The following is a 26611-nucleotide window of genomic DNA, read 5'->3' on the forward strand; positions in this document are numbered from 1 at the left end:
CGGGTAATCTGCATTGTATTGTGGCAAACGCCAGCTTTCCGAAAACCCGGTGCCGATTTTTTCTTCTTTTTTAAGCTTTACTAATGTGAATTTATTGATCGGTGTTCAGACAGACCGGACTAGATGATAAGACAGGTAGTCCTCTACGGGCATGAGACGTAGACAATGCTTGAAGAGGACCTGCAAGCGCCAGGAGTTTTTGAGCGACGTGTGCTCCGGAGGATCTTTGGCGGAGTATGCGTGGATGGCGTATGGAGGATAAGAATGAACCACGAGCTTGCGCAACTCTACGGTGAACCCATTACCCAGAAAGTCGCCAAAGCTGGAAGCGTACAATGGGCGGGGCACGTTGTGAGAATGCCGGAAAATAATCCCGTAAAATTGTGTTTAACTCGAATCCAGCCGGTACAAGAGAAGTGAAACGATCTAGATGGTTTGACCAAGTGAAGCTGGATCTTGGAAGTGTGGGGCGATCGAGAAACTAGAGGCTAGCAGAAATGGATAGAGTTTGTTGACGTAACACTGTGGCGCATATCATGTCTTGAAGAATGTAGCGCCATCAAAAGAAAATAAGGAAGGACCTTGTAAAGAATTAAAAATGAAAGTCCTTCGAGCTGATAGAATTGTCTTTATCCTCATCAAGAAACTTCCAGAGAGTAGCTTATCATTTTTGGTTAATATAACAAATGTTTGCAGTTGGCACATTTTCCTGACAAATATTTTCCAATTTGGTAAGGTTGTACCAATTTTAAAACCAGACAAAAATCCTGCAGAAGCTTCCACCTATATATATAATATATATATATATATATATATATATATATATATATATATATATATATATATATATATATATATATATATATATATATATATATATATATATATATATATATATATATATATATATATATATATATATATATATATATATATATATATATATATATATATATATATATATATATATATATATATATATATATATATATATATATATATATATATATATATATATATATATATATATAATCAGCTTGCATTCCTTTATCAGTTAACTTTTTGAAAATATTATATTGAACAGAATGATGGTCCACATCCATGAAAATTCAAGTTTTTGCCAATGAACAGTTCGGATTCCGACATGGACATTTACGCACTTTTACGTGTAACAAATTTGATACGTCCAACAAATCTGAAGGCTATTCTACTAATATTCAGTTTAATGTGACGGAAAATTACATCATTTGTAACTTAAATTTACGTCATTTTAATTGCTTTAATATGTCGGGCACATATGATGTAAATTTCAATTTCAATTTTTTTCTCAGTACACATTTCAGGCTAATTATCAGAACTCCAAGTCTGAAAGACTTCATGTAAGAGTTTATGTTTCTCAAGGCAGTATTTTGGGGCCAATATTATACAATATTTTTACATCTGACTTAGGGGAACTTACGTATTCTCGGCAGCTTAAGCCGATGCCGTGCTTCTTTTGTAATTTTCTCGGACATCAGCAGACAAAGTCCGTGTTTGTTTATTTACATTTATGCGTTGCTCAATCCTCTATCGATTCACACCGACAGATTTGTCAAAATGCTTCTAGAAACGTTTTCACAACGCTGCAAACATCTCTTGTCAGTGTGACTATTGTCGGCAGCCTCAATCTCTTCGGCAACTTTCCCATAACAACTGCTGGTGAATCTCTTCGGCAGCTCAAAATCAGTCGCATTTTGAGGCGTGCTCATTTGAATTGATAACTTCTCCGGCGATATCGTTTGTTTAGTCTCGGAAATCTCGCCAGCGGGAAGCGGGCAGAACAAAGAATCATCTGAATGTTTCCACTAATGTGCTTTGACAGAAAAATACTGTGTATTTGGCGTTTTAAATTTGGTTGCCGATAATAGTCGAATGGTGCCGAAGCCGTAAGTCTCCCTACCTGAATTACCTCAGGGATGTCAATTTTTTTTTTGCAGATGAAAGGCTTGACGAAGCCTGCGTGTCATCTGTAGTAGATTGCAAAAATGTTTGGATATTTTTTCTTCATACTTGCAAAAATGGAAGATTCCAGTAATCAGATGGATCAGTGGAAATAAATTGGCTCCACAAGAAACAGTGTTCGATAGAGATGCATCCCCCACCAATAGGACCATGTATAAAATGCTTATAAGTCTTGCACAAACGTCGTGGAGTGATTGAAAGGCGGAAAAAGCATTACGACGAACACCTGAATGGCACGTAGAACACAAGCGCGGAGGAAATTACTACGTCAGCACGGCGGATGAAGGAAACCAATCTTCCCACATTGAGGAAAGGCGATAGTTGGAAACGAGCGTGAAAGAGACCGCCTAGGAAGCTGTGTTATGATACTTTGGAATTGGTTGATGAATTCGTCTACCTCAGATCCTAGTAAACGGCTGATAACAACGTTAGTCGTGAACTACGGAGACGCATCATCAGTGGTCGAGAAAGATTCACCGCCGCACCAAATGTAGCATTATAAAACGCTCATAAGACTGAGATCCTCTATGGACGTGGAGCATGGATTATTCTGGAAGAGGACCTGCATGCACTTGGAGTGTTCGAAAGACGGGTGCTTAGGGTCATCTTTGACGGTGTACTACGAGCGCGTCAGGCTCTACGGCGAACCAGGCAGATCAAGACTACACTGAGGCAAAAATCTCGCATGATTTTCATAATTTTCATAAGCATCATCGATCTAATGAACGCGTTTTTTCGTTATTTTTTTGTTGGTTTATAAGAAACTTGTATATTTTATACGACGAGATTGAGATTTATACGACTAGTGTAATTTTGTCATAACTTTCAATTGTCAATGTCATAAGAACGCTTATGAACCCCATTGCTCATCATTGTGAAAAACTACGTGAGGCAAATTTTATCGGTACAGGCATTTCACTATAATAAATTCAATATGGCTTCTGAAATTGATGTGTTTGCTGATTTGTCACTGGCTGACTCCGTTTTTATGCATTGAAAGGTAAATATTTTCGATGCGAACTGAAAATCAACAAGCAGCCAGGCTGCTGTCAAACAATTTTTTTTCGGTCATGATTTCGTTACGCTAAAAATTATTAGACAATTTATATAACACAAGACTGCCGACTGTTAAAGCAAAGTTGTGGTTGGTCCAAATTATGCAGAAGTCTCTTACAACTTTTCACAAATACATGTGTTTCTAATTAAAATATGGCCGAATCTTTCTGATTAAGTCTGTTTATTGGGTTTATCGCATGCATTGAATTTATGATGCTTTGTGTGAAGCATTTTAAGGGTGCAATTTGAATGTGGTTTCCTGCGAGACAAGCAAACAACGGTTAGCGCTCTTGGAAAAGATTATGTTCAATTTGATTTCTGTTAACTCAGATGAGACAGAGTCTGCCTTTCCGTTTTGTCTGCGAGCACTCTCAAAAGTCGTTCGCTTTCTTTTCTAATTTATCATGTTTGCATTATATACACTGCCGTGAATCGCTAGTCAGTCCCATCTGCATTTTGGTCAACATTGAGTTGAGTTCTGTTTTCAACATATCTTCCAATGCGCTTTCAGCTGCACTATGAAAAAATATGCTTTGTTCGGAAAAAAATACAAAAAAAAATCAGCAAGTCAAATTGTTCAACAATGAAATGTAATCGCATATCAGTTATACTACAGAATTCCACACGGTGTTACACAAAAAGGAGTCGCGTTTGGACCATCTTTATATTTTTCTCGGAAAGATATCGTAGTGAAAAGCAAATTGTGAAAGTTTCAATAGGGGAAATCAGGGTAAAACCGACACTGTGGGTAAGATCGACACTAGGCTCGATTTGGCGCACGGGGGTCATCTACATCTAATATCCTTAAGGTCGTTGGGGGACTACTTAGCGTCCACGTACGGACTTCAAATTTTTACCTGATTTTTTTCTTACCAAGACGAACACTTTACAATGACGAACTTATAACATTTCGCATTTTCGAAAAATAAGGGACGGCCTAATTGACATTCTTTGATTTTTCATGTTTTGAGCATTTTTATTTTTTGAGCGCTCTATCTTTACTTGTGAAATATTGTGTTTCGAATGACATTACAACTTATTAAGTTTCGATTAAAATGTTCCAATCCTCTGGATTTTTTTGAATATTCGTATGGAAAACGAGTTAGGAAACTTCACAGCCCATTTTTTTAAAGCCTACTTTTTACATATGGGACGACTGACTTGCGATCACGGTACCGTCGTGCGGGGTGACATTGGGCCATAAGGGTGACTTTGGGCCAAGATTTTTACAGCAAACTAAAACCAGAATAATGAACACAATGTGGCAATACTCAAGAATACGGTCTAAATAGCCACTGGATAGTCATGGATTAGTTTTTTGACTCCCGTACTAGCCATGAGATGCATTGAAAAGACCGGTCAAAGTCAACCCGCACGACGGTAGTACATATGTGTGAAAAGGACGAAAGTCACGCATTTCTATGCCGCCCTCTGCATGATCTGCATTTTCGGCTATTTGGGCCCCAAATTAAGCATTGTAAAAACTGAGCTAGTGAACTTTGATGGATACTTACGGCACAGATGGAAGATGGCATCGCACGCGTTGATGTGTGAGAGGAATGCATTGCCCAGACCCTGTCCTTCGGCGGCACCCTTGACCAAACCGGCAATGTCCACCACGTTCAGATAGGCAGGCACTTTGCTGTAAGTAGAGAGAGAAGAATCACAGGTTAATAGCGATAGGAAATGAGGGTCCATCAAGAAGATTGTCAAGTGCGGCGGTAGCAAAAATTTGAATACACACATCAAGGAATTCAATATTTTCCGGGCTAAACGTGCCCTGTATGCAAAACAACAAGTTTCTTATAATTTCGAAGGATTGAAACGAGAAGGACACGACGAAAGTCATAAACATGACCCACGAACCGAACGGCGCAATGGGGAAGGAGAGCAAATAATTGCTTTCCGAGAAACAAATCTGACAATTTAGCAATTATTATAATTACTTAAACCACTCGGCCCACCTCTTTGCCCGGGAGAAACGTTTCAACACTCCCGAGGCATCGCATCACTGTGGCTGGTGTGGTGGTGGCGTTATCGATGCAGTATTAGGGCAGTTCATATTACAAAAAAAGATGAAAATCCTATCTCTCATATCTTTTTTGCAATACTTGATGACAGCAATAGTGTTTTATGAAATTTTCAGCATTTTTGGCGGTGATTTAAAGGTGGACCAAAGAGGAGGTAGGCTTTTATATAAATTACTATGGAAAATTTTGAACAATGTTCCAAAATCGTTAGTACTGTAAGGTAAGTTCAAATTTATCAGCTCAAAGTGAAATCTCACTCTTTAACCCTGTATTTGCTCTTATTTAACTTCATGTACGATTGTAGACCAGTAAACATTTGAAAAAACTTCAAAAAAGGTCAAAATAAATATACATCAACTTTCTTCATTGAGGTAATTATGGAACGAAGCCACACTTCAAATTTTCAAGAGCACAAGACTTGAGAACTAAACAGAGCTCCGCTAGTTTCAACGCGAACTGTTGTCAGATTCTCCAGTCTTGTGCACTTGAACATGCACAATGCACTTGAGAAATAAGATTCGATAATTTACACTAGCATCAATTCGATAGTTTAACCGGTGTTAGAAGCATTATTTTTGTTTTTTTTTTCATATAAATTATCAAATAAACCTTCAATAAATGGCTGAAAATTTGGCGAAGCTCTGTTAAAATCATAGGGATTGTATAAAAATATATGGGAGAAGGAATATCCAAACATTTTTTGTAATTTAAACCGCCCTAATGCAGTATACAACCCGAACGGGAATGAATTTGCAACTCACTCGACTCGGTAGCTCGTTTATAGTTAGTAATCGTGGAGGAGCCCCGATTGGTTATTTTGTCGTCGTTACTCTCCCGCAATAGGGTAGTTTATTTTAATTTTTGCCCTCGACGTGCCACTAAGGGGCGTGGCCAGTTTCTCTGTATCTGCGAAATGGGAACGGAATATGGACGGCGGTGGCACGAATGTGGGCACTGCAGTAGCACACAGGTTGATCAGGTTCGTGACTAAAACATTGCGGTGTAATTAGTTCGATTGGATCATTGTGTATCGCATTCGTGCAGGCAGAGCCGGTTTAAGGAAGATCGAAGTTTTCAGATGGAGGTGATCTTCTAAGTCCGATTTTTATATTCTTCTATGTTATTTCGAGCAGTCCCGGAGTAATCTTGTTTCAGGGCTGTTCTTCTTCTTTTTCTTGGCATTACAGCCTGCTGCTCGGCTTAGTGTTCTTATGAGCACTTCCACAATTATTAGCTGAGAGTTTTCTGTGCCAAACTTGCCATTTTCGCATTCGTATATCGTGTGGCAGGTACGATGATACTCTATGCCCAGGGAAGTCAAGGAAATTTCCATTACGAAAAGATCTTGGACCGACCGGGAATTGCACGGCTTTGCTTTATTGCCGCGGACTCTAACCACTCGCCTAAGGAAGGCCCCTTATACATATATCTTTACTATCGACCTTATATACCTTTCACGATTCTTACACTAATGCCAACGTCCATCGACATTCGAGAGATTCAAATCTAATTCAGGCAAAGAGAATCAAAACTAGAGCTAAAATGTTTTTAAATTCAAAAGTCGTTAAGTTCTAAATGTCTATGTGGAGAACATGTTCTTAGAAGAAGCCTTTCCAAAACACAGAAAAAAAAGGAAGAGTGCATTCATATTTTGCCATGTAGCGCCATTTTCCGACATCGCGTGTTGTAGCGAACCGACATTCGTCGGCCTGTCGGAGTTGTTTTAGGTCTTCCTCTTACTTTGCCGTGGTGCGCAGAAGAACACGGCCCGCAGCATAATTTCGTGGCGAACATGATGTTTCTGCTGCAATAAAATAAAGTAGCGAATAAAGAAGCTAAAACAACAAGCCACTAACAAAGCTGCAGCAGCAACGCGACTGGCCGGTCTTTAATTTATGTATAAATGCGCATATAAACTAGCGAAAGCCAAGAACGTGAAAAACATGGTTACTTCCACCGTTCGGCGGGACCTTGTTTCTTTTTGTCCGTCCTTGCGATTTGCCAACTGATGAGGCCTCTGGCATGTGTAAGCAAATATGGACGGGCATGGGAAGATGGCGAATGTCCCGGTTTGGAAGCAGTCATTGTCGAATGTTGAAATGAAGATTGAATCATACATTTTTTTTTGTGGAACAAATATTGCCTACTCGGAAAATTGATTTTCGAACGTTAGAAGAGGTTAGTACAGTTACTTAATATATTTTGGAATAAATGGACAGTTCTTGATGATATTAAGTAAAATTTATTAATCTGAATTTTTAAAAATTCTTAATTTCTCGATGCTCTTCAGACAAATTGAGTTGATACATCACTTTCGTTTCGCTATTCACCACCTCACGTAACATTTGCACCTGCATGCAAGGCATGAAGGCTACACTCGTTAACAAAAAAACCCGCAGCTTTTCTCCATTTTGCCTTTTTAACTCCATCGCAAGAATAACACCCTAATTGGTAAATTACAAATGCACATATTGCATTTCTGACGTGAGGCTGAAATATATTAATATCTACACCTAATTATAATAACATCATGCACGTGGAAGCACGATAACAACCTACCGGTGGCGACCTGTCGACCGTGTGTTGGGGGTACTCCTATCCTCGCCGCTAATCACCTCTTGCCTTTGCGAAGGTAAATTGGTAATATGCAGGGAGAGCAACGTGCAGTGCAGACCAATCAAAGAATGTAATTAAGGCAACACCTTCAGCCTTCATGTGTTTTATGATAATTGTCTCACCACACAAACGCACACAACTACATCTATAGCCCTGGTTCGTTATATTGAGCCGTCGTGGAGAGGAAAATCTCGTTTGCAGGCTATGAGGAAAATATAAGATTTACATGTAGCCTTATCAATTCAATTAGGACTGGTTTTTCTTCAAAGTTGAATGTTTAAAAATAGAATAGAGTGGCTGTTACTGTGCTAAATTGACCAGTCTATGGACATGCCCTATATCAACTGCAGCAATTTGCAGTAGACAGGATGTCCCGGGCCCGATCCATATGACAAGCCAATCGACCCCTCTCTCACCATAGAAGATGGTGTCTCAATCGATGCCTGAAATTGACAGATGGAACTTCAGGGCTGTTACAAAAACTTCAAAATTTTATCCGCGAAAATCGCGCCTTCTAAGACTCGATCTGCAACTGGAAACACTAAACCGAGCCAAAACAATAAAAATTTACAAGGTTATTGAAAGTTTGCTCATAATGAAAAATTCAAATATTTTGAAATGAACATTGTATTTATTAAACAACAACTTTTAAGTTGGTTCATACTATGTTTTGTGTCACAATGTAGCTCAAAGTAGTACGGCTTCGGCACCATGCGACTATTATCGGCAACCAAATTTCAAACGCCAAATACACAGTATTTTTCTATCAAAACACACAAATGAAAACATTCAGATGATTCTTTGTTCTGACAGCTTCCTACTGACGAGATTCCCGAGACTGAACAAACAATTTCGCCAAAGATGTGATCAATTCAAATGAACACGCCTCAAAATGCGACTGATTTGAAGCTGCCGAACAGATTCGCCTGCAGCGCTTATGGGAAAGTTGCCGAAGAGAATGAGGCTGCCGACAATAGTCACACTGACAAGAGATGTTCGCAGCGTTGCGAAAACGTTTCCAGAAAGATTTTAACCAGTCTGTCGGTGTGCATCGATTGAGGATTGAGCAGCACATAAATGTAAACAAACAAACACGTAATTTGTCTGCTGATGTCCGAGAAAATTACAAAAGAAGCGCGGCATTGGCTTAGACTGACGAGAATACGTAAGTTCCCATATATGCAATCAGCGGCAAATGAAAGTGAATTTGCAATACTTCCAGGACAAAAAAAAGATTGTGTTGCATTTGTTGTAGCGTCTTAGTGTTTATATTCCCAATCACGTTAAAATTCCTGATGGATTGCATTGCTTCGAATTTCGTTTTCAATTTTGATACTAATTTTTAGTCAAGCCATAGCTACAACAGTAATAAAGAAAATTGTATACAAAAAATAATAAGTAATTAAATTTTGTACAATTTTCTGCCTGATCGGTAGTTGGAACACCTTACATAGTCTTATGGAGTTGATGTAAAACACTATTTTGACAACTGAAAACAATGTTAGGCAGCTTCATTCGAAGGTCGTTGATGTGGCCAGAATATATCCATGCGAAAAAGATCGCAATTGTACACGAAAAATCGATTGTTGCTCCACTGCAGGTATTCCACTAAACAGCTTGTAGATTTTTTATCTACTATTTTAATACTTCAAGTCATTTTCTCAGCCATTTTTTGGCAACAGAGGTGCAGACTCTAATACACGTATTTGTTCAACCAACACCGAGGGAATTAATTAGTGACTATAATTGCTATACAAAAGGTATGTGTAAAATTACATGGAGAATTCATCAGAAATGTCTTCAATTGTCTTAGATAACAGTAGCAAGTTTCGTGAGTCCCAAAAAATGACAAATTCATACATTAGGTATGACGAAACCACGACGGCACATCAAAATTTGCATAATTTTATAGTGAATGGTCTAGATCACAATATCTGTTGGCTACAATAGGATTAAAAATGTATTATCCGATAATTTTAGAAATCCGTATAGGTATTTGGTCGAACAAAGCATCATCTGGTCACAATATCAAAATTGAGAGAAATCATTAAAAATATCTTCGGTTTTCTAAGATAATGTTGATGATTTAATTGATCAGGATATTTCCTAAATTTGGTTCAAAACCAAAGAACATATAAAATTCATAATTCTCTATACAGGTATCATAAATCAGTTCATCTCTGTATCCGGGCCACTAAGCTGAAGCAATTGAGAAACAAAAACCGTTTTAGGAGCATTATTCGTTACATTAAATTCGTTAATTATCATAAATTTAAAATGATTAAATTATAGAAAGTTTCGTAATTCGATATCTGTACTACAGACAAAAAGGTCAATATGGTGCTCTGTAAGTATAGTGATTTGTGTATTTAAATCAATTATATTTTTCTTGATTGCATTCAAAGGAAATCGTGCAAATTTTTTTCATATAATTACATATTAGATTGAAAAGTGAAACATTTGACTGTTATTGGACTACAATTCTGATAGTTTCAAGCTAACGATATACCAAATTACAAATTTAAAAATCATCTTTTGAGTTGACAATTCATTGTATTTTGAATGTCAAAAATATTTACATAAAAAATTTTGAATCGAAAACATTTTTTATTATAGTAGTACTCCAATAAATTATAACTGTTTTCGTCACATCATTTGTAAACGTCACTAGGAAACCAAACGAATTAGGATTCGGATTCAAAAGTTTACGTCTTTAAATTCTTTTTTTATTACCACATAAATTCTAAAGATAAGGTAGATCAGCTTGACTGCATTAGACAAATATATTTTTTTTCTATATGAAATATTTAATTGGAAATGATAGCCCAAAATAGAAATTTGGTGGCCATACTGCAATAGACGACTTTGCACTTTTAGTATACAAAATGAAGAGCGTGGCTTTGTAGAATAGGAAATTTCATTATTAAAACCTACACAATTTCTCGATTACTTCTTCAAATCGACGTAAGTAACTTTCATACGGTTTTGAGAAAATTAATTAAGAAACACAACTGTCTTCTAAAACTGTTTTATAATGAATCCCCTTTTTAACATTCGTTCCTTGTGTACATCGCTCAAATGTTGCATGCAATCAACTAGCGTTAAAAACTAGGTAATTTCTATTATTTCCCACAAAAAATTATGCAAAATGATAAGCCGTTTTATTCAGTTACTTGTGACGTTTTTGTAGGTACCAGTGTAAGTTGGGCTCAAGTAGTGCTTTGTTTTGATTGATGAAAGTATTGGCTAGGTTGCGAAAGTTGAAAATCTTACTTTCGACGTTTTGTAAATCCTGAAATTAAACGTTCTAAAAGTGAAAAATCGAGTTGGTTTAGAGCAGAAGGTCTTTTGTTTACTTTTTATTAAAAGGGATTTTCTGCCGTAGGCAGGTTCATCCCCAAAGAGCGGAAGGTGTATAATTTCATCTGCGCAACACGTAGGATCGTAAAGTAAGTTTATTTACTTGTCAGACTTGAGGCTGTTTGATTAAGTTTCGAGATTCCGCGATTTTCGCGACAGTATTTTGTTCATCCGCGAATTTTGCGACTGGTGGCACAAATTCGCGAAAACCGCGAGAATCGCGAAATTCGCGACAGTTGTAACAACCCTGGAACTTGTATTTTTATCAGGTTCTATAAAAAGTAGATGCTGGGTGACATTGATCAGCTATTCAGAGCCATATCATTACTAGCTTGGATGTCAAAAACCTAACCGATTGTGATCAAATCAAGTGACTATTTCAAGTAATTTCAAGAAAGTGGGGCAGTTTGGTCACCTTAAGGAAAAGTCGATAAAAGTGCTGAAAATATTATGAATTTTTCGAATATTTGCATGATTTTATGTTGTTACTACACTTGAAAGTTATAAGTATTTATAAACACTCCGTGCAAGAAGATATAATTTTTTAAGAACTGTCCAACATCATCGTTCTGAAATGATTAAAATTAAAAGAGCCATTCGGGGCAAAATGGGCAGTTTTTTCGAACATCATTTATTTAATTTTCTTTGAGTTTTGAACACTGACTTATAACATGCCTATTGCTTCATTTCCTCATCTGCTTTGGGGTTGCATGTTATTTCAGATGACGTCCTAGAATTTGTATAAAGTGAGCCAAGAGTTTCTTTTTAAGATTTCTGGCTCAACCCAAAACAGAATTTATCAATGTCATGGTGGTGCGCTGCTTTAAGGTGTAATAGTTTTTGCATGAATGCTTGGAAGCTATTTTTGGCCCATAGAGGGGCAAAAATTCGAATCAGCGGGGCAATAGTTCTACCCATGTATAAACTAACGGAAAAAAAATGTCTAAAATCCACATATTATCTTCATATTTAGCAAAATTTGTCGGATCGTGCGAAAAATGTCACCAAAATTTTACATTTTGACTTAGGTTTTCGAAAAACTGCTATTTTTGAGTACATTGCAATTAATTCTGTTTTGGGCAATGTTCTATGCAAATTTAGTCTGTATTTTTCGGCAAGCATAATTTTACGGCTGGTATAAAGTACGCCTGTCATAACAGTATCGATATTTTGTGTTCAAGCCAGCGAAATTTTGCCCCATACTAGATTCGAACTTCGTTTAAGACAATCAATTTTAAAACGGTTATAACTAAAAATGGGTAAACATTTTGACACAAGTTTGTTCAGCAAAATTATAGCCAGTAAGTTGAAGATTAACTGTATGGTATTTATTTTGTTTCAACTGCTATTGTTTTTCTTAGGAAACTTTGATTATACCACTAAGGTCGAACTTTTTCCCCACCTTACTCTACCTACATGGATCTAGAGGACCATCAAACGGGTTGACTTGCAATTTACAATCAATTTTCAATATAAAACATGTATATCAAAAGAAAATTTGTTATGAAACGTTCCTACAATACGTTTGACCCGTAATTCAAGTTGTGGTAACAATTAAAGCTGTTATTGGAATTATTTTTTGCGGCATACATAGTTCTTTTAAATGTATAAAAAAATGATACTTGATGAAGGTTCAAAATCGTGGCCTAAAAACATGAGATAGAATTAATTTACAAAGCTAATACTCTACTTGGTGTTTCTATAATAAATCCAAGTAATAATATTTTGCATTTTATTTTACGGAATTGTAGCAACAACATTTCAATAAAAAACACTTTTAATAAACATGCCCCTTTGCGGGGTGACTTGCAACACTTAATTTCCAAGCAATTTGGAGTTCTATAAAAGGGAAACACTTATTTGTTACGTCTACTTTATATTGAAAAGAGAGATAACTCATCAATCAACCACAAACACCCGGAAGGCCTGTTTCAGAGCTTAAAATAGTTATTATGATTTGTTTATTATAGTGGCTTATCGCTTTTGGCGAGTTCGCAACTAGCTTGAAATAGTGCCTCGTGAGGCCTCCCGCTTGCAACTTTAACTGCGCACATTTTTTTCTACAATTTATGCGACTTTGGTGTTAGGTAACAGAACATCCGGGAGATCCTAATGTTTGATCTGTTTATCAAATTGTAAATAATGGTCTCACAGAGCAAAGTGTTCACCAGTGTCGGATTTTTGCACCACTCCCAAAAAACGCCATTTTCTTCTCCGGAAACCACAGGAAAGTTTATGGCATTCCTCATTATCGCATCATCAAACATTTGAAGATGCTAAACAAAGCGATTATCTGAGCATCATGCTGTTCCTCAACCTATTCCCTTTTTATATATGTACGAATAATTGCGGGGTCAAGCGGGACTCATCGCACTTTGTTTAATTGAAAATTGTATTTCATATAAATAAATATATATTTTTTGTAGTTTCTATTTATGTGGTATAATTTTTAAGTTTTGTTTTCATTTTGCTATGGAATTTTTAATGTTTGCCCATTTTAAACGATGATTAAATGTTATGTTCTACAGTTTTTGTCAAAATTTGAACAGTTATATTTTTTAAAGTAATATTTATTTTTCCGTGTATCTGACAGCATTTTTATAAGTGTATCAAAGTGCTAAATACCGCTATAAGATTATAATCAACTGTTCAACTGATTCAACTGTACAATTTGATTGTATATACTACAATCTTAGTTATAAAAAATAATTGAATTGCACTCCTGATTGATAATTGATGATAATGATTGATGATAGCATTCGATACACTTGAAAAAAATCCAGTAATTTTCCCGAAAACAACAACTTTTCCTCTACAGCCATGTCAAATTGAAACTTGTACAGTAAACATTATAAATTAGCCGTTCGTAAAATGGGCCAAGAGTTAAATATCATAACAAAACATAAAAAAATAACAGATAGAAAAAAAAAACAATAATTAAAATTTAGAAAACATACATTTATTTATAGGAAATACAATTTTCAATTAAACAAACTGCGATGAGGCCCGCTTGACCCCGCAATTATTCGTACACATATAAAAAGGGTATAGGTTGAGGAACAGCATGATGACAAAATTAGCTGCAACTACTAGCAACTTTACAAGATATGCACACTTAAATTTTATGTGGAAAAATCAGAAAATCGTTCGTAGATCTTCAAAATGAAGAGCTAGCGCTAAAGTGTCTTTGGCAAAAATGTATATTTTTACAGCACCTTAAACATTGTAGAACATTGTAAAAATGTAGAAATTCAATTTTTGGAAGTTATGGAGAAAATATGAGTTTTAAGGGGGTACCCATCTATTTTACCCCCTAACTTCGTCATTGTAGGAGATAGAGCTTTTCCGTCTTCGACAAACTTTCATGAAATGATGTCGCCTACAATACTTCTTTAGGCAGTTTTCAATTTTGACAATAAATAAAAAAGTTAATTTTCTTTCTCAGTGTATATCACTTTAAGTGAAATTTTTTTCAGTGTCTAAATAAAGTACTCAATAAATGACGAAACTTTGTAGAACATGTCGAAACGCTAAAACCAATAGTTTCAGCACAAACACACATATCCCACTTTTTTTGATTTCGTCTCACTGTGGGCCCGGGGCATATGCTCCCTTGGCTACCCCTAGAGCCGGGTCTGGTGCTCACAAAACTTATATTCTCCACTTCTGAGTATAGAATAGAAATCAAGATACGGGTGTGGATTTGAAAATCCAAGACCTTTTTTAAAATGTGAACTGTTTTCAGGCTGCTGCTCATAATATAGTTTGAACTTATTATGTTGTCTAAACCGATTTGCTTTGCTGATAATAACAGTCATGATAAATGACCAATTTAAACAAAATATCGCCTGAAACATGCATTTTAGAATTTTCTTCACTTTCTACAAAGATGTTCATTTTGACTATTTACATAATGTTGAAGAACATTGTTTTTTTTTTTTGTATGGTATTCAGTTGGAGCTGCCTGACAGCTTAACTTGTCAAGGCTGAACCCTCGGTCTGGCTTTTGCCAACTTTCCCCTCTACCAGCACCAATACTCAGACGGACTAGGCAATGGCGCCCACATGAACACTGCTTTTTATTAGTATTGTGACGTGGTAGTTTTTGAAAAGTACCCATATTCCCTTGCTTCTGAGAAAAGGAAGCATTGTGAAAATCAGCAGCTCCATCAGAATTTTTGAAATAGTAGTGCAGTAGTGTCATTACTAATACTGTCTAGTCGAAATGGTTTTGAATAATTTGTCATTCAAGGGCTATTCTGATTACTCCTGTCTTTTACGTAAGATTAGAGTCTTAAATGTCAATTTTCGTCAAGTCTTAAAAAAAGGCTGTTTAGTAAGAGTTCTAGTTAATTTCATTTTTTGTTTGTTAAAAGTATTTATTGGTCATTACGTTCATATATCCTTCTGGAAAAAAGTCGCTTTCCTTGTCTGTTTAACATTTTTTTGAAACTAGCAAGTGTACCTTAATGATCGATCTCAGCGTCTTACTTTCCATAGTCATTGAAGAGTAAAGTTACCTTAGGCTTCTATTACAGTCTCCTACAAGATTTACTTTTCGGTGGCAAATGCAATGCTTCACAACGCCTACTTTCTACTTGTAAATTTTGCGAAAATGAAGCTGGAATTAGATTATTTATACCGCTGTCACAAAAGAGGTATTATGGCAATATAAAAACCATATTAAAATAAGATTGTCGCCACTTATTTCTACTCAGTGAATCTACTAGTCATTTTTCTAAGAGTTCCTAAGTATTCCCTATGTCGTATACGATAACGATGTATCTAGCTAGCTAATAGTAAGAGTGGCTACGGATCATTCTGGTTAGCAAAAGGCAAACTGAACGTCACCAATAGTATTAATGTCCACTTCGAATAGATCAATTATTTGAAATGGGCATCAATTCTATCAATGACGCAGACTGTCCGTTGGATCACATCCGAGATATTATTGCGTCTATGCCATATGAATTATGACGCGGCTTTAAGCAAAAAATGCCAAAATGTGATACCACCACTACAGGTTACGCCTTTGGTTTCCATCATATGGGCTAATGGATTATGCCCTCCCATCGCGGCAAGATCGCATAACCAAGGGGAGGGACATAATGTTAAAGAACATTGTTAACGTTGAAATACCTATAAAATTTTGAAAAAAAAAATGTAATAAATGAATATTTTGGAATCTTTTTTTGAAATACGTTTATAGACCGGATGGGGAATTGATTAATGCAAATTTGTAATAATAAAATAATAAAAAATAATCAATCTAAAATAAAAAATACGGAGATATTACATAAATAATTTATCAAATTACTTATTACCCTTTACAGTATTTACATCAAAGTTTCAAAATTTTTTAGTTTCGATATCGTTATTATCGATTTTGATAATATTTTCAGGAAAAATCACAATTTTGCATCAAACATTTTGAATTTAATGATGGCTCTGGATACAGGTCCAAATTTTCTGGGATGGCCTATGTTATTTTAAAATGTAAATTATGGGACAAATGTAAAAAAACTCGGTCAAAAACTTTCAAAAATCAAATAAATAATAATTTCTTCTTCTTCTTCTTTCTGGCATTACGTCCCCACTGGGACAGAGCCGGCTTCTCAGCTTAGTGTCCTTATGAGCACTTCCACAGTTATTAACTGAGAGCTTACTGTGCCAATGACCATTTTTGCATGCGTATATCGTGTGGCAAGTACGAAGATACTCTATGCCCTGGGAAGTCGAGAAAATTTCCAACCCGAAAAGATCCTCGACCGGTGGGATTCGAACCCACGACCCTCAGCTTGGTCTTGCTGAATAGCTGCGCGTTTACCGCTACGGCTATCTGGGCCCCAAATAATAATTTATTTGATAGAAATATCAACTGTTTCAGTTTGAAAGACGTTAGTTTCTCTTTTTGTATTTCAATAAATTTTCTCACAATTCTGACGCCATCAACCGCGCCAAATCAAGCGGGTATTCATGAAAACTGGAAAATTACTACCCCGACCGAAGCACCAAACAAGTCCAGAAGCTGCAGAAATTTTCACGCCCCACAATTACGCCACCACGACAATCATTTTGTGCGGTAGTTGGCAAAGGAGAATTTGCGCCACCCCATCCTCTGCGGAATCATCTTTAGACGGTCAAAAGATTCCTTGCCAAGGAAAATAAAAAGCAAATTCCAAACCATACATTTTCTTACAAAAACCCAAGGAACGCGGTCTCGGCAACCGCAGCCCGAAAGAGGCGAAAGCCACGTAATTGAATCCTTATTATATAGAATTACGGTTTTCCTTACCACGATAATGACAATAATAAATTTGCAACTTGAGGAACTTGCCACACTACACACTTGACTCTTTTTCTCTACCGCAACACTGTACCGATGCGGGGAGGAAAGTTCACGAGGTCGTCCTTGATCGGTCGGTCGCCGCGAAGTGTTCAGGGCTGGTAGTAGATCTCTTTCTAGTGAATTTTTCACTATTTTAATGCAAGTCTCGAAACAGTCAATTTTCATTGTAAGGTCTCTTACTTTTCTTTTTAATCAAAATAATCTCTGAAAAATGTTTTTTTTTCGAGGCTTTTTCACGATTATTTCACAGGTCTTTAAGACTTTCTTTGCTAGCAATACCTTCAGGAGTTTTTCTAGTAATGTCAAAAGATTTCTCCTCTTTTTTGTTCAATTCCTTTATTAGTATTATTTCAAACATTACATTCATTTCTTATATCTAGGTGTTCTGTGTTAGGCAACACTATCATCCTAATTTGGAAAATAAAATTAAGCTTTTATTAACATTTTGTGAACAACATATTACATTTCATTTGCCGTAGCAGATCAAAATTTTTACAGGTGATTTCAACTGCTTATAAGAGAAAAAAACCGCTTTCAATTAACTTAACTTAGTCTAAAATTATTAAAATTTTTATTCGACATTTGTTCCAAAGTTTCAACATTGTTTACTCTATGTAACTCATTAGTATTATACCAAGAAGGAAGCTTCAGAATCATTTTCGAAATTTTATTTTGAATCTTGTGCAGAGCTTTCTTTCTGGTATCACAACAGCTAGTCCAAATTAGTACAGGAAACAACATGGCCGGCCTGGCAATTTGTTTGAAGATCAAAAGCTTATTCTTAAGTTTCGATTTTCTGTCAATAAGTGGTTACAGTCATTCAAAATATTTGTTACATAAACATGAGATCTCTGAAGCTTCTATTTCAAAGACACTCAGTCGCTGCCAGCCCTGATAATTTGATTAGATACTCAGATAGGCTTCAATTTCAGGGCGTCAGTAAAGGAGGAAACTTAAAGTTCCACATATCCGTCATACAATCCGATAAGATCAGTAGAATTCATTCTTCCGGATTGCATTTCAATCCTATGCAAATGATCATCATTATGACCTCGAGTAGGTTTATGATACTTGCCCTCCAATTTTGTTATCTCTCACCTGTAGAAACATCCACTTGCACCTAGTTGCTACAATTTATTGTACAGCCTCAGAGGATGGTAGGTCTAGCGAGAACAAAGCGATGCGTTTTATGAACTGGAAGTTCCAGTTTTGATTTTCCATAATGAGCAATAATGATACGTTTCATCTGACGATCATCGTCATCGTTCCGATTGATTGGATTGTTGAGAACGATGAGGTGGTTATTCTAGGTTAACTATCAAGCGTAGTGGATTGTCCCTTGGGTGCATGCAACAATGTTGCAAGATTGTGCGGGATGTTGCAATGATATTGATTGTCCTTTTGAGAAAATGTTGCGACAAATAAAAAAAAAAAACATGTTTGCCAGCTAAACGAGAAATGTTGTGCAATCAACTAGAACTTATTGTTGATTCTATAATCCTGATAATCATCAGTAGTTTGCTTTTTGTTATATTAAGAATCAGTTTTTTTTTGGATCAACAATAACATTTGTAAATTCAACTAACCGAACTGAATTTTACTGACAGTTATAATTTCTTTTACTTTTTTCTCTTGCTATGTACATCAAACAGGGATTTTAGCAGGTCGCTTTCTAGATACTTGGTCACTGTTTTAATGCTAGTTTCTATTTTTAATGGATGATCTCTAAGGTCACCTTTTTTTTAAATAAAATGGACAATGGTTTGTCTACCTTAAGCACTACAACGTCACTAACTTTAACACTTTCAACATGGATAACTCTACAAACTTTCCAATGACCTATCCCAGAATTTTCTATCAATTTTGACTGTTGTTACCGTCGTGAAGGATGACTTTGGGCCACTATTTTACCTGCAAACTCTTATTACCGCAATAATGAAAACTATTTAGTCAGCTTTAAGAATACGTTATGATTAGCCACTAGACAGATGGTCGTAGATTAGTTTCTCGACGTTCATATTAGCCATGCCATGCATCGAAAAGGCCAAAAACGTTCCATTTTTTTTTAATGTTTAGGGATTCTTCCAGGCTACCGTATAATGATTTCTCAAGAGTTCCAACTCTGATTTTTCCAGCTATTTTCATGTGGAACCACTAGTTTCTGCCATAGCTTGCTCCTAAAATTCCCGCACATTATTCCAGAAAGAAATTCTTTTAGAAGACTTTCAAAAAATCCTCGATACACTTCCTCATGAATTGAGTTCAGAAATGTCTCCACCATTTCATCAAAGGATTACTCCTACAGTTCTTACAAACATTTCTCGAGAAATTCCTCAAGTGAAATTTTCACAAATTCTTCAAAAGATTCAACCATCAAATATTGCAAACATTATTCTAGTTGTCAGGGTGTCCATTCAAAATCAGCTTTCCAATTCCCGGATTTTTCCCGGGTGTCCAAGAAATTAAAAAACAGATAGCAAAAGAATCCTGCGTTTTGATATTTTTGTTTTTCTTTTTTTTTTATACGATGTGGACAAATTTGGAGGACATGATCTAACATAGGGGGCCCAGATAGCTGTAGCGGTAAACGCGCAGCTATTCAGCAAGACCAAGCTGAGGGTCGTGGGTTCGAATCCCACCGGTCGAGGATCTTTTCGGGTTGGAAATTTTCTCGACTTCCCAGGGCATAGAGTATCTTCGTACTTGCCACACGGTATACGCATGCAAAAATGGCCATTGGCACAGTAAGCTCTCAGTTAATAACTGTGGAAGTGCTCATAAGAACACTAAGCTGTGAAGCAGGCTCTGTCCCAGTGGGGACGTACTGCCAGAAAGAAGAAGAAGATCTAATTTATTTATGAATTGATTTTAATACAATTCAAAAAACGGTTTACATTTCAAAAGGGTTCTTCTTTTTTTTTGGCATTAACGTCCCCACTGGGACAGAGCCTGCTTCTCAGCTTAGTGTTCTTATGAGCACTTCCACAGTTATTAACTGAGAGCTTTCTATGCCAACATTGCCATTTTCGCATTCGTATATCGTGTGGCAGGTACGATTATACTCTATGCCCAGGGAAGTCAAGGAAATTTCCATTACGAAAAGATCCTAGACCGACCGGGAATTGAACCCAGACACCTTCAGCATGGCTTTGCTTTGTAGCTGCGGACTCTAACCACTCGGCTAAGGAAGGCCCCAAAAGGGTTTTTGGACAAACATATTTCTGGACATCTTCATCGATCCTCTCTTCCGCTAATAACTTTGCTAAAATAAATCTGCAATATTTCTTATTAATGAAGAAGATATAGTGATTCTTCATCCTACGACAACAGAATCAGATTTTCTGCAATAACGCAAAGGAAACAATGATGAAGAGAAATCGATGAATGCAGATAGGCCCTTATGAATAAACAATGCTGATCAGCTGAAATATCTAAAACACCGTTACCCCCTGGAATTCGTAGGAAGTTCAGAGAAATTATGGAATAATATAAATGCCTGCTTTGTACATCTAAAATTCCACAAAAGAGCAAAGTTCAATAGCCAACCCATTACCTTCTAAGAATGCCTTAAGAATTATGCGTTAGACATGGCTTATGCCTGATTTATGGGGAAATGATTGATCTGTGATGAATCTCATGTTGGATCCAGAACAATATTTCCAAATACTTGTTATTGTTCTCCTATGAAGCTGGCTAAAACTTATCACATGAATCCAATATTTCTAACCTTCAACAAAAGTAGGCATTGAGTAAATTGAATATCAAGTGTGCAATTTCATGGCAGTATGGGAGGAAACCAAAGTTTCAAAAAATTACCAGGAACTCAAAAGTGCTTATTTGAGGCTGATATTTTGTACAATTCATATCGCATACTAGGTGAATAGTCAGAAAATAATTCTGATAGATATTTCATTGCTATTACATTACGAGGCTCATTAATAATCTCAATGTGACTGTTATGCGGTTATAATTACCAATGTGACAAAAAACTTGGTATTTTTTTTCGAATTTTCAAGAACAATCTCACAGATTTTTTTAAGTTGATCGAAAGTTTTTATCATTTGATGACTCTCCATGGTATTAACTCCAATTTGTCAAAAATGTCGAATGTGACTGTTATGCAGTTATGGGCAGTAAAGGACATCTTTATTTATTTATTTATCAAAGAACTAGCCATGGCATTTGTTTTGGATTATTGAAAGAATTCACTGTCAATCTGCAGAAACCTATACAAAATCTCGTCAGAGGGCTTATAAGAACCGTCTAGGCCAGTGGTTCCCAACCTTTTTGGAGCTGTGGCTTCTTTCAAGTTCTACAAATATCCCGCGGACCCCTGCAAACAAAAATTGTAGAAATCTTTTTTTGTTAAATACATTAAAAAGATTTGATTGGTTTTTAGTATAATGTGACTTAAATGCAGATCAGAAAAAGGATCAGATTCAATTAACTACAATTACAAAAACATATTCTTTCTCGTTTTTCCCAGCATATCTAAATAGATCTCACAAAGGATTTGTCTATGATCAATGATATTGAAAAAAAAAACTGTCAATGAACCAGTGATAAAGCTGGTGAACATGTCTGTTGAACCAGAACAAAAACAAGCAAAATACTCGCGAGTATAAAAGTGCTGTAATCTGTCGATGATAAATCGTTTCGTGTACGTATTCGGAGCTGTTCGAAGTCAATTGGGATTTTGGTAGTAAAGGCCTCTGAGTTTTCTAGACTTCAAGGGACTTTTATTACAAACTTGTAGTTTACTGTCGATTTGATGGATGTACACTTGATTTGTCTGTCAAAATCATAATAAATCTCACCTTGTTTAGTTGCACGCGAGTAAATGTTCACGAACATTTTAATATTTCGTCTGGTATGTTCTCCCGTGCTAGCGGGTGCAAACCTACTCTCATCAAGTATGTTCGCGAGTCTGTCGTGTTTGTTTTGCACTGGTTTAAGATGCTGGTAAGATGCTTCGTGATTTCCACCTTGGCAAGGAACCTAATTAGCGGTTTAGGGAAATCCTTCGAAAATTGTTACATTTATCAATAGATATCCTTGACAGGGTCTCACACAGATCACGTCTACGTTCCATATAATATCTTCTATGGTCTTCTGTATGGATCTACCCGTGAAGATATTTTTGCCAGGCAATTTTTAGACGATATTGTAAGGAATATAGCAAGCATCAACTTTGGTGGCTTCTGTGAATATTTCAAGACACTTTCTAATGGGTTTCATAGCCCATTGTATACCGTGGGATGAATTTCACCGGGAACTATCAGAAAATCTAGTCAGATAACCTTCAAGAATCTTCCCAAGAAGTACTGCTGCAGGAATATGTTAAAATCTCACAAGGAATCAAATAGAATTCCAGTTAACTGTATGCGAGTTGCGCCAAGGATTTGGGTACAATAAGTAAAAATCCACCGAGGAAAATCAAAAATATGTCAGTAATTTTCTGCGCATTCCTCAAGAAAATATCTTAGTGTAAATTTTCAATAAAACAATTTTAAATCATATAAATTGGTTTGTTTTTTTTCTTAAATTTACAATGAATTAATATGATTTTTCTCAGGAAACTGCCATTTAAAAAATATGTATCAGCATTTATGCTGTATGAATGAACATTTACTATGTGGTTTGTGATTGAAATTTTGAGTAAAAAGTGCTCCTGTGAGAAAAACATTGAACGGATAATATGTAAAAAATATATTTTTAACACACAATCTACTAATAACCATTTCAGTGATCTCTCAGAAAGAATTTTTAAATACTGGTCGAATATCGGTTCGATTTTCGTTAGGATTCCCGCAAAGATTTCATATGCCATGATTTCAAATGGAAATCGAAGAAGAATCTCGCCAAGAACATTGTCAGAAATCCTAAAAAAATTTCAAAGGATCTATTAGGATCGTTAAGTATCTCTCTATCACCTCACCAAAAAATAATCATAATGCGAAGTACGAAATACAGACGGTGGTGCACCCCTTGTTAAAAATTCTAGTTTTACCCCATAGGGGAAGACGGGGTAAGAGCGCCCGCCGGGGTAAGACGGACCACCTTCAGTTTGGCATAAAAATAGCGGTTTTCTTGAAAGTTTATCAAGCACTTTGCATAAAGACAAGATTTTTGTCATTCCGCAGCATTTAGGATGATATTTTTATGACATTTTCCATAACAAATATCAAAAACAAAGTTTCTGCATGTTGATATTGAATTTGATCTAAATTTAACAGATACTCACTTAAGGATTTCGGAAAGGATTTTTTTGTAAAAACATTACAAATTATCCGTCCATGCTTGAACAACAATGTGAAATGTGCATTAGTGAAGTGAAAATTGAATCGTAAATATTTAGCTTTGAAATGAAGCCATAGTTCTAAAATTTGCGTAAGTGGTGTAAAACCGACCACTGTTGATGGGGTAACAGCGCCACCCCTAATTTATACCAAATCAAATGTCTTAACCAACGTAGTTGTAACTACGTTGTACATTACTATTCCAGTAAAATTAAATCAATTTTGTTAAAAATTCAAGCCAAATCCGCATATTTTTTCCAAAATATGGGTGTTTTAAGGATATGATAAATATATATATCTAAGTTTTTTGAATTCATTAACCCTAAAAATGATTCAATATCCACATTAATCAATGTAGAAAACATAAAACATTATACTTTTTAGAATTACAGCGAACTGATATATTTTTTTGCAAAACTGTGTACGAAAATCGTGGTGGTCGCTTTTACCCCGTGGGTGGGCGGTTTTACCCCGTCGCTTAAAATAATCGTGATAAGACATCACTTTATCAAGCTTCATGAAATAATTAAATTTTTACAAACACAACACCTGTGATATTTTTTTATCATACCTAAGGCTTCAAAAAGCGACATGCCAAGCAGAAAAATAATTTATTGATTCTTGATTTTTACATATGAATTAAATTGCTTAGGCGGGCGGTCTTACCCCGCCTTCCCCTAGTACTTAAAATTTAAATAAACCGGTAGTCTTATGTTTTGTTTTCCCGGGGTGTTCACCAAATTCCCGGGTATTTCCCGGTCATTTGTAATTCCCAGATTTCCCAGATGGATGGACACCCTGAGTTGTTTCATATATTTTGTTCTTGATTTCCTGTTTTTCAAGGACCTATCTGTAAGACCAACCAGATATTATCCTGATTTTATTTTATTTTTTCAATTATTATCTCAAAAATTTATTTAGAAAATCTTCCAACACATACTCACGAGTCCAGGAGTTTATTTAGATTCCTTGGAGATATCCCTGTTTTTTTTTTTTTTTTGATGAATTGTTTGAGAATATCATGGGGGAATTTCTCAAAGCTAATGAAATTCCTGAAGGAATCTTAGAAGAAAATGTGTAGAGAAATTCCTTGTTGAAATCTTGAAGAAATCATTAACAACAATTCTTGTAGAAATCCTAATAAATCGGAGAAGACTGGTTGAATTCTTGGAAAAATTCTAAACTAAAATTCTAGAGACATAGAAAATGCACTGAAGACTGAAGACTTTGTTGAGAAATTTATAAAAAAAATAGTTTAAAGAATCCCTGGTTAAGTCTCTTGGCTACATTTTTTTTTGTTATCCTAAGAAACATTCAGATAAATCGCTCAATGAACTTCTGAAAAAATCTTCGGAATAATAACTGTACAGGGTGACTACTATTTCCTGTCAGTAAAGTAAATAAGCGTAGAATAAAGATGCTTGTATGAATTTCTTTACTAGTATCATTCCAAACATTACATTCATTTTTTATATCTAGGTGTTCTGTGTTAGACAACACTATCATCTAATTTGGTAAAAAAAAAATTAGATTTTATTACCATTTTGTTAACAACATATTACATTTCATTTGCCGTAGCAGTTCAGATTGTTTACAGGTGAGTTGATTTCACCTGATTATAAGAGAAAAAAAAACATATTTTCAATTTACTGAACCTAGTTTAACCTTAATATATAACGCATTAATCGTGGCAATAGACGATTGTAACGATTTTTGCCTGGTATTATTAATTATTTTATTTGACATTTGTTCCAATGTTTCAATATTGGATATTCTATGCAACTCAACTATACCAGGGAGGAAGCTTCAGAATCATTTTCAAACATTTGTTTTGAATTCTTTGCATATTGGTATAACATACTTTGCATATTGGTTCTCCAGATCCGTGCTCTTGAAAATTTGAACTTTGGCTTCGATTCATCTTCACCTTAAAGCTGACATTTAAAAAAAAACACACTTACATAACACAACAATTTTGTATGTTGTTGAGGGGTGAACCCCAATGTATGCAGATTTTGCTGTACAGGGGATAGGCAAAAAGATTGAGATAGGCAAAATTTTGCCCAAATTCAAATGCTTATAACTTTATGAAAAATGAATGAAATTGGATGCATCTGGAAGCAGTCGACGGCAAATTTGGTCCAGTTTTAGGAACTTCCTTGGCCATGCATATTGGCCACTGGACACCGGAGATGTTCCGGATTTTCTGAGGTCATGTCCAAATGTCATTTTTTCTGTCGCTTGTATTTTTGTGTGGTGTAAAGTTAAATAGATGTTTGCAATTTTCCTAGAAACTAGAACTAATAGGAAGTTGAATGCCACCGGACACATTAAGATTGGTTGGAAATCTTCAGAAATATGACCATTTCCGTAAAACTGGTTCCGGAAAGCATGGTCAGTCATGTTTGTATTTCCAATCATGTAAATATTATCCGGAGCTATATCCAAGCGGACACCAACCTTAAAAATGATGTTTCCTGCAGCGTATTCAGAACCATTAGATGCACAGACCACTCTATAGAACGTTCCAGGTGCCCTGGGGGAAGTGGTCAATTAGGAACATATCCGGAACCATATCAATATGGGCATCAAACTTCATGATTTTCAAAGGCTATGCTTTCCGAAGCATTTCCAGCATCACCGGCTGCCATAACCACTTTATAGTAGGTTCCTAGCACCTGGAACCTTCTATAGAGTGGTCTGTGCATCTAATGGTTCTGAATACGCTGCAGGAAACAACATTTTTAAGGTTGATGTCCACTTGGATATAGCTCCGGATAATATTTACATGATTGGAAATACAAACATGACTGACCATGCTTTCCGGAACCAGTTTTACGGAAATGGTCATATTTCTGAAGATTTCCAACCAATCTTAATGCGTCCGGTGGCATTCAACT

The 26611-nt window shown here is 35.9% G+C and overlaps 1 protein-coding gene across 1 annotated transcript in view; it reads right to left on the bottom strand.

Moving 5' to 3' along the window:
* The window catches only part of LOC5580070 (obg-like ATPase 1), an 88192-nt gene that overhangs the window by 28512 nt on the left and 33069 nt on the right, over nt 1–26611 (bottom strand). The window contains exon 4 of the mRNA XM_001654773.3: nt 4572–4699. Coding sequence (XP_001654823.1) covers nt 4572–4699 — 128 coding nt within the window. The remainder of the gene's footprint in view (nt 1–4571; nt 4700–26611) is intronic.

Source organism: Aedes aegypti, chromosome 1 (genome assembly GCF_002204515.2).
Source record: "Aedes aegypti strain LVP_AGWG chromosome 1, AaegL5.0 Primary Assembly, whole genome shotgun sequence".
NCBI classification, from domain to species: domain Eukaryota; kingdom Metazoa; phylum Arthropoda; class Insecta; order Diptera; family Culicidae; genus Aedes; species Aedes aegypti.